Source organism: Varanus komodoensis, unplaced genomic scaffold (assembly GCF_004798865.1).
Source record: "Varanus komodoensis strain SLA01 unplaced genomic scaffold, ASM479886v1 scaffold7_1, whole genome shotgun sequence".
Classification (NCBI taxonomy): domain Eukaryota; kingdom Metazoa; phylum Chordata; class Lepidosauria; order Squamata; family Varanidae; genus Varanus; species Varanus komodoensis.
In genome coordinates this window covers 9,839,478-9,852,906 of record NW_025336479.1, presented here as the reverse complement: position 1 = coordinate 9,852,906, position 13,429 = coordinate 9,839,478, and the positions used below count along the sequence as shown (strand labels likewise).

At 48.1% G+C, this 13,429-nt stretch overlaps 1 protein-coding gene across 4 annotated transcripts in view; it reads right to left on the bottom strand.

Moving 5' to 3' along the window:
- Window positions 1–12,402, bottom strand: part of SHISA6 (shisa family member 6) — a 298,466-nt gene extending 286,064 nt beyond the window's left edge. For 2 of the 4 annotated variants that reach the window (XM_044453712.1, XM_044453714.1), the window contains exons 1-2: window positions 11,840–11,880; window positions 10,809–11,734 (exon numbers count right to left, since the gene is read on the bottom strand). In XM_044453712.1, the coding sequence (XP_044309647.1) occupies window positions 10,809–11,467 (659 nt within the window). In that variant the 5' untranslated portion in view covers window positions 11,468–11,734; window positions 11,840–11,880. Of the gene's footprint in view, window positions 1–10,808; window positions 11,735–11,839; window positions 11,881–12,266 lie in introns of those variants that run through there. The other 2 variants (XM_044453713.1, XM_044453715.1) reach the window with 2 other exon arrangements.
- Between the last annotated feature and the right edge of the window lie 1,027 nt (window positions 12,403–13,429).

Sequence of the window (13,429 nt, the reverse complement as noted above, 5' to 3'; positions counted from 1 at the left end):
TTTATCCAATCACCAGTAAAAAGTGCCAAATTATACTTGGTGTTTGACTTCTACGTAGTTCCAGATTCCATTCCCTGTTCCTGACCAACCTAGCAGCATTCACTAACCATAATTATTGTAAGAAAAAATTAATATTAGCATAATTGACAAGAAGGCAAATGTGTTTTGCTTACAGTCTGTTTGCAAAGAAAGGTCTGCTATCCTAAAGTGACCTTTCCCCTTTCTCTCTCAACCTAGTCTGGATGTGTGGAAGCTTCCACTCTGTTTTTTATGAACTGTAGCTTGACATGTCATCCACATCAATAGACTGTTGTTAATTTTAGCTACGGTTTCTTTGAAACAAGCCAAGCTTTGACATACTAAGGGCACAGTCCTATGCATGTTTAGACAGAAAAAAGTCCTGCAACTTTCAGCACCCTGCCAGCCAACAACATTGACAGGGCCTTGCTGAGAATTGTATGGCTTCTTTTCAGTCTAAAAATGTACAGGATTTCAGCCTACACTTGTGGTTGAGCTAAATTGGAAATGGAAGCTTCTGGTCTCCTCTTTATACCATCCTGGAGGAGAAAGGATGGGGGAGTATGCCAGCCAAGGGAAGGGTTTGGCTTGTTCCTATTGTGATAACCCAAGGTTTATCATGGCTGGGCATGGTCTTATGTCCAAACTCCTTTAACAGCATTATGAGAAACATAGTAAAACCCCAAACCCATTTAGATAGAAAAAGCCCTAGAACTCCCAGCCCAGCTGGCTCAGAGATTCTGGGAACTATAGGGCATTTTCTGTCTAAACATGCATAGGATGGCACTCTAATTTATTAACTCCTAATATCTTATAACCAAGATAAACATCGGTTAATACTAGTTGTGCACACAGATGCACTTCTTTTTGTGCATGCTTTCCCTGAAATAATCAACCGCATGCTGGTCATTGCACGAGATAATGGATGGAAGACCCAGTAAGTCGAGCAATGCAGGCCATCGCCTGATCAGTGAAGATTACGCTGGTGAAGAAAGAAAGCAGAGTGTGATGCCAAGTCCAAGGTAAGAACATCTGCTTGCCGCTGGCTTAAGCGCTCCCCTTGCATTGCTTGCAACTCTGCTGTACCTTCTGACTTCATATTACAGAAGCGGAGCTACAGCTGCAGCCTGAATTTCATTTTGATATCTGAACTAAAGGCAACGAAGATCTTCCAAGTACACAGAAGAGCACCGCAGTGGTGTCAGAAGAATGCCACCCTTATGAATTCAGCTGTGATTAAGGCTTACTCAGCCAAAGGGTGTCTTATCAAACTGCACAGTCTCATTCTCCAGCCATAAGAAGCACTCTCCGTGCCACTTCTTTCCTAACTTTGCATAGAACTGCATGCGCAACCCCCGCTCTTGACGATTAGCTGCTTTCTAATTAAGTTACAATGCTGTGTGTGAGCCACTGCCCCCCAAAAGATCTTAAATAAGGAAAACAAACTCCTCCCTGGTGCAATCCCCAGCACATTTGATGGAAATGACTATTCTGCCACACGCGCAACACATGACATTTCAGCTGGATGCTTCCCAACTGCAGGAGAGAGCAATGAAATGGGAACCAAATATGAAGAATCTGATCCTTCCAACCTCATCTCAAGAGAAGCCAAAGGCATCCTACTCACTTGCATAAGGGATGTAGGCCTGAGCTGCTTATGACACAATATGAAAGGCGCTTTGTGCCAATCTTAGATCAGAAAAACAAATCTTGCCTAGGAAGATGCTTCACCTATCTGAGCAGATGGTATCGATGCACATTCATATCTGCAGATGATGGCTCATGACACATCCAACTCTGAGCAAGATCACCAGGAACTGAACGCTGAGGCTAGGGTCCTAATAGACTGCGCTGACTTAAGCCAGGCTGGCCACATGAACATCCTGGCGACTCATCCATGCTTACTGTTACAGATCAAAATACCCCCAAGCTGGTTCATTTCACGTTTAGAGCAACGGGGAAAAGCAGTCATGTTGCAGCCAGTGGACACACTGAGATGTATGTGGATATCACTGAGACACGCCACTGAAAAGCCTCCACTGGACCACAGCACCATGCATACGGTGTGCTCCTCTCCCTCTGCAATTGTTATGATGAAACGACAAGCCGAGCAGCCGCAGCTACAGCAGGGAGCTAATCTAAAGAAGTACGGGGAGATCACAAGCAGGACCAGCATTAGAAGCCAGCATGACTGAGCATTCTCCAGGGGCCCCCATGCCAGCAGGGCTCCCCGACAGGAGTCACCTGGGGCTGTGCCCCTCTTCACCCTTTGCAGTCTGTTGGTTTGCTTGCCTTTCACTCCTGCACAGGAAGAGGTGGTGATGAGAAGGAGAGGCCACTGCCTCCTTGTTTTCTGCCCTGTGTGCTAGCAGGTGTTAAGCACACCAATGGCAACAATAATGAGTAAAAGGGTGAGCAGGAAGAGCAACAAGCAACAATGGGGGTGAGAAGGAAGGCTTGATGGAGATGACTATTCTGCCACATGCGCAATACATGATATTTCAGCTGGATGCTTCCCAGCTGCGGGAGAGAGCAATGAAATGGGAACCAAATATGAAGAATTTGATCCTTCCAACCTCATCCCTCCAAGGGAGGAGGCCCACTAAGCATGTCCTCTCCAGGTGCTCTCAAAAACCTACACTGTACACCTGGTCCTCAAAGTCAGTCATTGGTGCATGTGCACCGATCATTTGCAAACTTCTCTTTATATGCAACTGCATGAAGATCAGTCTTTTTTCTCTGGATCCATAGCCGGATGGTCATCATGAACATCCATTCACTGCTCCATTAGGATTCTGCTCCCTTGAGTGGGAGTCTCCACCCTATTTCAGCAGAAGAGATAGCTCAGGCACAATGATCGTAACACTGGATTTGTGAACAGGAAAAACCAAGGGCCAGAATCAAGGCATTCTCACTGACTGTGCTTTAAAGTAAACTCTGCTTGAAGAAGAGTCCCTGCTGGGACTGAGCCTGTGTGCTGGGGATGGGGATGCTGAAGCCCACCAAACCCTCTAAAATGTGGATCCTGCGCTCACTTTTGATGCTGGCTAGGGAGCATTCACACAGTCAACCAGGCAGCTCACCTGAAAGGATTCATTTCCCTTGGGAGGCTATAAGGGAGGGGTGAGCAACGGACTGTCAAGATGCTGCTGGACTGCCTGCCATTCTCCATTTAGTCTGTTGCCCATCCTCAGTTTACCTGCGTGTCACACAAAGTTCAAAGCACTATGCAAGCAGGCAACCTTCTACTGAGTAAAATCTGGCCTGGGTAAGATAGTCTTCCCTGTAACCACATAGAAAATTTCATAGTGCAACAAACTACACTACACACTACAAAAAACAGTGGAAGCAGAAACTGCTGCAAACCTCACTGACTGCTTCCATCTCCCCTCCAGAAAACCAGAGACATGGGCAGGCACAGCCAGTGTTTGCTGTGGCATTATAAGGATCCGCTAAGGAAGGGATTGGGTGCAAGGGGTATGTATTAATGACGGCTGGAGATAAAAGCTTCAAGGGGCATTGGTGACAAAAAGCAAATTTTTGCAGTATTTGGGAGGTTGACTGACACAGCCTTTTTTGGTGTAAGCTTCAAGCTTTATAAATCTAGCTACATCTGCCTATGTACCATCACATCCTGCTTATGGCTGTCGATAAGGGCACACGTTGGTGGTTCACAGTGTACTTGCTGAGAGAGTGGGATGCAGGTTCAAGTGCTCAGATTACTCACATTCGTGGAGCATAATAACATGCACAGTGAAAAGCCACTGCCTCTTGGAAAAGGCACAAGGAAGGAAGAAGACAGGTAAGCCAAAGTAAGACACCTGCAGAAGCTCAAATAGAACAGGTGCCCCTCTGGTAGAGATGCAAGTCTGACAACTTGACCATAAGTGTCACTTGTTCCAGACATGAGATGCCACTTTCACTTATTACATTTTGTACTTGATTCTGGAGTAGAAAAGACATGTGTGACATCTTTTATTAATAGTGTACATATGCAAAATTAGTGATTTTGCCTGCTAAATCCAGTAACGTGTATCTTCATCATTCCGTGACTTTCTGGCGCAGCTTTTTCCAACCTGGAGCTCTTTGGATGTGTTGGAGGGCAACTGCCATTACTCCTAACCAACGCTGGTCATGCTGGTTGGAAAATATGGGAGCTGCAGTCCAACACCAGGCGGGGGAAGGATGCTATAGTAACCGAGATAAAAACATAACTGGCAGATAAAATGATCAGAGTGTAATGGCCGTGAGCTGTTCATATTTGGCGACCAGGTTATATTCTCAGCTCTTGCATAAAATGAAACAGAAGTATGAGTGCTGATACGAATTTGTTTTGTTTTTCATCTCCAGTTACAATTCAGCACTGCGGAAAGGCCAATAGCTTATCTGTGGCACATACTCACATCATGAGACTAGTTCAGCACATGACTTAGTGGGTTAAACATCATAAGGCATGGCTTAAAGAGGAAGCACATTTGCAGGAAAGGGGGAGCACTGAAACAAGGGGAGAGCTTCATTCCACAGAGAGTCTACCATGTAAAATGACTGTGAATGCAATATAAATTTGCCACTGTGCCTACAAAAATGTTTCAGGAAGAACTTGGCTTCTTCTAGGTAAATCAAAGGACTTGTTTGAATGCTGCATGTAAAAATGGTAAAGACAAAGCAAATTTATTGGTGTGTGCATTGGAGGTAAGAGGGACTATTACAGAGACCTTGAGGTGTTGGTTTTTAGTGAACCAACATGGTAGGAAGAAGCTGTGTGTGTTCATTTCAGAAACATCCAGCTGCAACATTATTCCTAACCGGGCAACAAGCGTAGTGTGGTGAAATGCACAATCCCATGGGTCAGTTATGCATCAGTGCACACCCAATAAAAATCATCTATGGATTTGCACTAGTGCAGACACAGGCTATTGCAAATTGGAAAAGACAGGTCCCAGGCCAGAAGACTTCTAGTTTTGGAGGAAACCCAGGAGCAGGTGCCAACATGACCAAGAGAGCCAATATCAATATAACTGCATCAGTAACAATAAAGAAGCAACCTTGATAGTATCAGAAGATGGAAAGCTGGTTCTGAGGACAGCAAGAGATCAAGCTGGCACATTTCAGGCAAATGAACGAAGTTTAAAGAGGGCTATACAGGGAACATAGGGAGTGCCTTGTCCATAGACAGCTGCAGCAGTACTGGCCCTGAAATATGCACAGTGCCCTATCTGCTAAGCATCTCTAGAAAATGATCAGACTGAGAAGGGAGGGATTCTAGTGGAGATAATCAGAAGGCATCATGCAGCTGTTCTGTCTTTTACTGCTTAACAGTTTTCTATGTTAAAGTGAGAGACAGAACAGTTCATAAGAAAAAAGGGGGGTCACAAGTAGGAGGATGGTGATGTCTGGGCCCCTTGTAAGCTTCTGTAAATAAAGCAGGGCAGTGTCACCAAAAAAGTCTCATCTGGAAGCACCCTTTAGTATACCAGAACAGTTGCCTGGTCTTTCCTTCATCTGTATCATATGCAGCATGAAACTCACATGGAACCCAGACTCAATCACACCCCATTTCACACACACGCACTAAGTTCTTTGATTATGATCAGGACCAAACCTATTTAAAATGATCCAGTCAAGGCTAATGTCTCACTATTTAAATAATCAACTATGAAAGGCAGACATGACCAATTTTTTACTTATTTAAGCAAGATAAATGTGGGGTGGGGAGGACGTTAATATGACTTTAGAATCATGATCATTTTAAGAAGACCTTGTTTAAGTTCTGACAACAGAACTAAGAGTTATAAGAGGACCTTCATGGATGTGTGGGCCATGCCCACCAAACAAGCAGAAAGATGCTAAGGAAATACCTTGCTAAAGCCATAAGCAGGATGCTTGTGTAATCAGGAATATGTTTAGTAAAGCTTACCAAGATGGTTTAAATAGGTGATAATTACATATTTTAGAGGAAAACAGAAAATGGTAGTGTCACTTGCTATGACAGTATTTTTCTCTCTTTATGTTTGTAACCATTCTAACAGAATAAAGTAGGAAGCTATGTTTTGTTACTCGTGTTAACAAAAATCTCAATTCTCTGTTTAAAATTTAGAGGAATTCAAGAAATGCCACTTTATGTTTCTTTGAACAAGTCTGAAGTTCTGTCTCATTTCCTTACTAAATCTAAGTTTTGTTTTACCGTTCTTTGTTTACTCTAGATAACTCAGTACCCCACCCCATGAATTATCTGACACTTGAGCTACATTACATTTTATATAATACGCTGAAGACTAAGAGACATGTTGGAAATTCTCCAACAAATAGCCACCTACAAAAGTGCATACAGCCTTCCCCAACCTGGTGCCCTCCATATATCTTGGATGAAAATGTCTGCCGAACCTCACCACTGGCCATGCTGGCTACAACCAATGAGAATTAAAGTTCAAAGCAACTGGAGAGTGCCAGGTTGGGGAAGGCTGTTACAGACTAATTATACTTTTTGGTATCAAAAAGTCAACCACACCAGTAACTGGACAACATATTACTGAACAAGGAGAATGCTGATTTATGTGAAAGTCAATGACAGAAGCAAGTTTCCTTTCTAAGCAATGAAAGAAGTGAGCTTCCTTTCACAGCCTCCCTGGTAAATGTGGGTCTCTGTGCCCAGATGATGTAACAATTCTGTATGAAGCAATGGAGAGGCTCTGTATCTGCTAGAAAGTCCTTCTGACCGAGCTAATGCTGCTTCCTCAAAGAGCTAAATAAGACTTGTCGCAGTACCTACATGCCTCGATCAAATTCTAATCTACATGGAATCCATTACAGTTTAGGGCTTGATTCCGTTCCCACTGGATACCATGGGAATAGGGCTGGAGATGTAATCAGCTATTTAACCAAAATCAGTGCTATGTTAAACCACTGGGTTCTTTGCGGCAAGCAATCTATTTGCCACACACTCAAATCTGAAAAGGTACTTGCAGCTTCTGGAAGATTGCCTGGCCCTAGACATTCAGCCCAACCATTTGAAACAGAGTGGAATATATTTTCACCTGCCCCAAACTTTCCCCACATTTGGCCAGCCTTTGCTGACACCCGAATGAGGGCCATTGGTGCAGCAAAGTGGTCCGCAAGAATCTAGGAGGATGACAGCCATAATTTCCAGAGGAGACAAGTTAAGGGAAAGGAAAACTCCTGAGCACAGAGCCCCTGACAAGTACGGTTTTACTGTCTTTAAAGCAAGTAAACAATAGACTGTGTAACCCCCTAGAAACTGGATAAATGCTTCATAATATTTAAACTGCTGTGCCAGTATTGATCAAATTTAGGTTAAATGTCTCTGAAAGGTATAATTTTTTGTCAGTTACTATGTTCTAATAATAAAAGTCAATCAGTTCTTTCAAAGACATTCAGAGTGAAATTTTCCCAGCCCTCTGTCTGTCATTCATTTATTCATACCCTTCATCCACATACCGGTGATTCATTTCACAATTGAGAATTCATCTTTATAAAGCAAAAGAAAACTCAAAGGATCAGAAATGACATGAGGTGTTTGGATAGGGCTGACAAGGTCCCTATGATTTTGATGGGAGCTGTGGACCTCCTCCTGCCCTGCCACTGGGATTATACACAGAAGGAACATGTATGACATTTCCAATTCATCAGATATGTCATCTAGAATGTACAGATTTTGTTCAATTCACTCTATCCATGTTTTGAGGAATCTCAAACATTTTTCATTCTGTCCTCCAGTCATCAACAGAATCAGATTATTTTAAGGTTGCAGGAGAATTTGTTCTACTTGCACAAGTGTGTGTTAGTGTTAATGTACACTTGTGCTGGTGTACATTAGCATAAGTTCAACTTTGTGCAAATACCCCCTCAAAGTTAAAAAATGGTCCGTAAGTCTGCAGAACTCACATGACTTGGAAAAAGCTAGACTGCTGCAGAATCCACAGGTTGGATTCATAAAAGTCTCAATTTATCTGAATCTGTTATGGATTTTCCTGACATCCCTAATGCCATCTTTCCCCAGGGAATGCTAGCCTTAGCAAGGCAGCCCCTTCTAGTCCTGCATGCCAAAGGTTCATATGCTGAGCTCCCACAAACTCAGTGACCCCCTTTTCCCCTAGGAGCACTCCATTAACCTGTGTAGCTCAGGTAAGATCTGCCATGATGCACACATCAAGAAGAGAGAATGCTCTGAATTCAAATTTAATCCTGGTATTACACTTTGGAAGGGAAAGCTCATGCTTTCAGTTGCAGCCAGGGAATGTCAAGTTGGTTCCAATCCAATATATCAATGTGGCATTGCTTATATCAACTGATGAGTTGCCCAACTCTTCCTTTGAGATAGCAGAGATGAGAAAAAATAAGTAGGATAGTGCTTTTAACGCTTACAAATCAAGAGAAAAGGCTAAAAATGTAGGTCTTTCCATGGCCTCTCTTGGAATTTTACCAAGGAGAACGCTGATATCGCATTCCATGCACTAAGTAAAACTTGCCTGCTTTTCTGTTAATAAACTGTTGTCAGGTCTTTGGGCAAAATACAGTCTTTAACAGATGACTTAAATAAAGTATCATCATGCAAAGGGAACTGTTCTTCCCTGTCAGGGCTGCTTCAGTCACACGTTCTTTAAGAAGCGGCTCCCTATAAATTACTTTGCGTGCTTACACTTGAGTGGCGCACACCTCCAAAGTGCAATCCCCCGGCAGCACACTGGGGCTCTGCCTCAATGACAGATGCCAGCTGAAGAAAGGTAGTGGCCACTCAGAGGTAAAATGAAGGGCACTCATCTGACTTTTCCCATGGAAATGGATTTTTACTATGCAACACTCCTATGGAAGCTAAGTAGGCTTTTTCTACAGTTCCCTAAAGCAAACAAAAAAGCACTGTGTGCATTCTTTATTCAAGTCTTAATTTAGAATACCCCCATTAATGCTTCCAACAGAAACATTCAGAATAGCTGCCTGCTTGAAGCTGCAGCTACCAAGCAGCAATGCTTTATGGGTCCCTTCTGAAAAACATAATGGGACTTATGACAGAGAAGCCTCCTAAGAGGAATCCTGTTGCAGTTTGGGTTCCCTTTCTCTAGCACTTGCACAGTAAAAGCACCAAGTAAGCAGCCACACAGAGCATAGAGAGAAAGGAGGTATCATCAGGAACAATGCAAATGCCAGACTGAAAATTCAGGGGTACAGTGGGTTGTGGAATGATAAAGTATGAACAGGTGACAAAGGAAAAAAAGCAGAAGCAGGCAGAAAGGTTAAAGAAGACAGCAAAAGTTGTGTAAGTTTGGACAGCACAGAAAGAGCCCCTGGAAAATACAAGGCAGAGTCTCTTGTTCAGCTTGACCGCTACAAAGGAAAAGTGTCTGTCTAGTACAAAATGGAGAGAACTCAATGGGTGCAAACTTCAGGAGCAAGATGTGACAGCACTGTCCATGATTTGTGCTTGTCTGCAAAGCTACCTCTAACAAGAGTGAAGAGATAAAGCCAAGCCTTGTTTAAAATGAAAAAAGAACACTGTTTTCTACAATCTCTTGCAAACTGGTATGAAGATACGGCCCTGAAATAGGGAAACAGGATTTGCCTTATTGGGGGGCAGGGTGGGGGTTGTGAAATCCATTAAGTATTGTTGAATGAGGGCAGCTATTTCCTTACCTCAGGCCTGCTTGGCATTATGTAATTCTGTGCTTTGTTGTTAGGATAATGTAAGTTAATCTAAATGACCTAAAGGTAAATACAATATGCAACACTAAATGAAACAGGAAGATTTTAAAGGCAGAAATAGGATAGATATTATATAGGGTTAAAGACCTGTTAATTTCAGCACCTTAACAAAAGGGGTGCAGTTACAGTATTTAATGATCTTTGAATATTAGAGGAGTAATTTTGAAGATCTTCTTTTCAAACCCTATGAGGTAAGACTTCCAATCTTGTCAGGTGATTGTGATAATTGGACTATAAAATAATTCTCACTATTAATGGAAAACTGAGACACCTACATTATCCATTTAGAAAGTGCTCCTTAAACTGCAGCAGGATATAGGTAGTTAAATCGCACATTAAGAGTCTCTGACTCTCCTTCTCAGCCTGGGCACTTCCAGAGAAAAAGCTTATTTCTTTGTTGACAAATCTACTTTCTAGTGTTGTAACAAGTGATGATATTTGAAATTTCCTTTGTGACTCTCCTTAAGGCAAGTATGAGTAAGTGATTTATAAAATATAACTACTACTATTACTTCTCTCTCTCACGATACATATCGGATTTCATTTGTCCCACTAGAACTAATTCAGAATCGAACACTCTTACTGGGATTGAGGAAAAATCTTTGTACTGTAATCTCTTTTAGTAATTGCCAATTCAAGGTAAAAAGAAAAGAAGTGTTTTCTTTAAGCACCCTCTTTCCTACATCTGGGAATAAAGATCTACTCCCCAAGAACATGCCCTGTCATGAAAAAGGTATTTTCATAAAGTATGAAATTTTGTATGCATGTTCATCTCCAAGGGCATGTGGTGGGGCGGGGAGAGGGATTTTTGCTGTGGAAAGAGTAGCTCCAGTATCCTAAAGAGCTACTTCTGTTTGCCTGAAAGCAAACTCTGCCGGGCAGGGTGGGGGCGAAGAAAGCAACAAGCCACAAAGTTGGATGGTGAGCAGTTCCCAAGGTGAGGGAAGTGGTGGTACTGCTGTGGGAGAGGGGGCTTCTCTCCCTGCCTTAGGATGGCGTGACTGTTTGGGCGCTCACACATTCCTTGTCCAGGCTGCGGGGGAGAAGAAGGCGCGGGGCCCACCGCCTGCTCTCACCTGTGGATGTTCATCTCCTGCGGCGGCTGGCGCGCTTTGTCATAGGCCACCTTGGCGAAAATGCCCGCGATGACGACAAAGGCAATGGCCCCACAAGAAATGTAGACGGTGGCGTTCGTGTTGTCCTCGTTTGGGTCATACCCATTGGGAATCTCTCCGGGCCCGTCGTTGCTGGTGGCGGGGGTCATGGGGTCTGTGCTGGGCCGCGGGCCCTGGTTGCGGCACCTGTCCTGGTTGAGCTTCTCGGAGCGCTTGTTGCAGCAGAAGCGGTAGTAGCAGGTGCCACAACAGTAGCGGAAATCCTTCTGGCTGTTGTTGCACTCGAACTCCTTGTCCCACTGCCCGCTCACGTCGTAGTAGCCCATGCACGTCTCGTAGGCCGGGCTCGAGCTGCCCACGCTGCCGCTGGAGGCGGCCTGCGCGGGCCCCCCGCCGGGACTGCGCCCACGGCTCCCGGCGAGCGCGGAAGAGGGCGCTGTGCTGACGAGCGTCTGGTTCAGCGGCTCCTTGGCCGGCCTGGAGGGTCGCCGCGGCGCTGCCGCCCCCTGGGTCCGGTTGCCCTTGGGTGTCCGTGGGGGGCCGGCCGCCTGCGTGGTCAGGAGGAGCGCCAGCGCGTAGAGGGCGAGCGGCAGGAGCAACAGGAGGTGCCTCCACCCCATGGTGCGTCGCGGGAGCAGGAGCGGAGCGGGGCTCTGCCCCGACCCAGCCCGATCAAGGACCCCTGCTGGGCCACGCCATGGAGGGGCGACGGGGGCGCGGGCGCGGGCTCCTGGGCGTCACTCGTAGCTGCCCAGAGCCAGCCCCCCGCTCTAGAGAAGCCGCTTCATCCCGGCAGGGCGCGAGAGGCACTTCTGGGCTGCTTCAGGGCGCAGGCGGGCTCGTCGGCTGGTCCCCGTCCGGCTGCTCACAGCTCCTCCGGTGTCGGGCTAGGAGAGAGAAGGGAGACGTCAGAAGCCACCTGGCCCAGGAGACGCGGGGCAGGGAAGTGAGTTGGGGGGCCGCCGGGGCTGCCCTCCCTCAGAGGGGCCTACCAAGGGTGCCATTCGAGGGAGGCGGTAAAGTGCCCAGGCGGCGCGCAGGAAGCAGAGGGGCTCTTCGGCAGCTGAGTGAGAGGCCGGGAAGGAGCCCTCTCGCCAAGGCTGCGACGGGTGCCAGAAGGGGCGAGGGAGAGGCAGTAGGGCAGGTGTGGCTGCCGCTCCGCCGCCGGGGCATCCTCGCTTCGCAGCGGAAAGCGGGGCAGCGGCGCGGCGGCGGCTCGAATGCCAGCGCAGGGGCTGGCCGGGCAGGGAATTCCCTTGGCATGGTCCCTGGCGAGGAGGACCGGCGGCGGCTCCAGCAGAGCAGGCGCTGGCTGGCTGGCCAGCTGGCGGACCGCAGCGCTCGCGGGCTACCCTGCGTGCCCCCCTTCCTCGCCCGATGCCCTTGCCCCGGCTAGCGCGCACTCCTTCCTACACTCACCATGCCGGGAAGGAGAGGGAGCACTGCGGAGGCGCAGGGCTGGGCATCCTTCTCGCCGCCGCCGCCGCGCACTGGCCGGAGCTGCCTGCGCCGCCTCCACCGCTGCTCACACGGGATCGAGAGGAGCTGGAGCTGCTGCTGCCGCCGCGCCGCCGCCGCCGCCGCTGCTGAGCGGGCGGGGACAGCGAGAGGCTGAGCTCGGAGCCGCCGCCTCGCTCCCCCTCCCGCCCTCCCTCCCTGCCTAGGCCCGCCCAGTCCCGGCCCCCTTCGGACGAGTCGCGACCCCACGGGCCGAGGGCTGGGCGAGGCAGTTTGGGGGCTGGGAAGAGCCCGCCCCCGTCCTCCTCAGCGCGGCCGAGGCACCCGAACTCGTGTCCCGGTCGCCGGCTCTTCAGACGCGGCTGCCTTCTCTCGCCTTCCCGCTCACCCGCTTCTCTCTCCCTGCCGGACCGGGAAGAAGCCTTCCTGCCCCTCGTCCCCGAGGCGCGAGCGACGGCGGCGTTGGCTCCCGCGGAGGAGCTGTCCTCTCCCTTAAGAGCGGTCGCGAAATGGGGCGTGGTGCGCGGGACGGCGGGGAAGCCTGTCGGAGGGTCTTCCCCCGGGCAAGCGGGATGGGCGTGCGCCGGAGTTGCGGCGGGCTGAGCCGAGGAGGCTTCTCTGCGCGGTGGCGTGGGAACTTTCTGTGCAAGCGCAGCTGGTGGAGAGGGAGCGAGCAGGACGCCTTCCCTGCCGAGGAAAGCGGGCTGCACGCGCGGCTCGCTCCGGGGACGGGCCCACCTCGGCGCGCCACCGGCCCGCGCGTGGAGAATGAAGCGACGCGGCACTTTCCCGCTCACTGCCGGGAGCATGTGTTAGGCTCCTCCCTCTTTCTCCTCCATCCCGCCGCGGAAGCGCCTGGAGAGCCGCCCGTTGCCCACCCTGCCTGCGAAAAGCACCCTACACGCTATGCATAGGTGTTCACGGAATGCACACGTGTGTTTTGGGAGGGCGACAAGCCACCGATTCTGTCAAAGGTCTGAGCGGCATCTCTGTCTATCTGGATCACAGAGAAAGAACCTACCAACAGACACTGACTCACACATTTCCAGATAAATGAAGACCGTGGGTGCACTCTGCTCCCCACAAGCAGTGAATGCATGAAAAGGACTGCAGTGGAACATAGA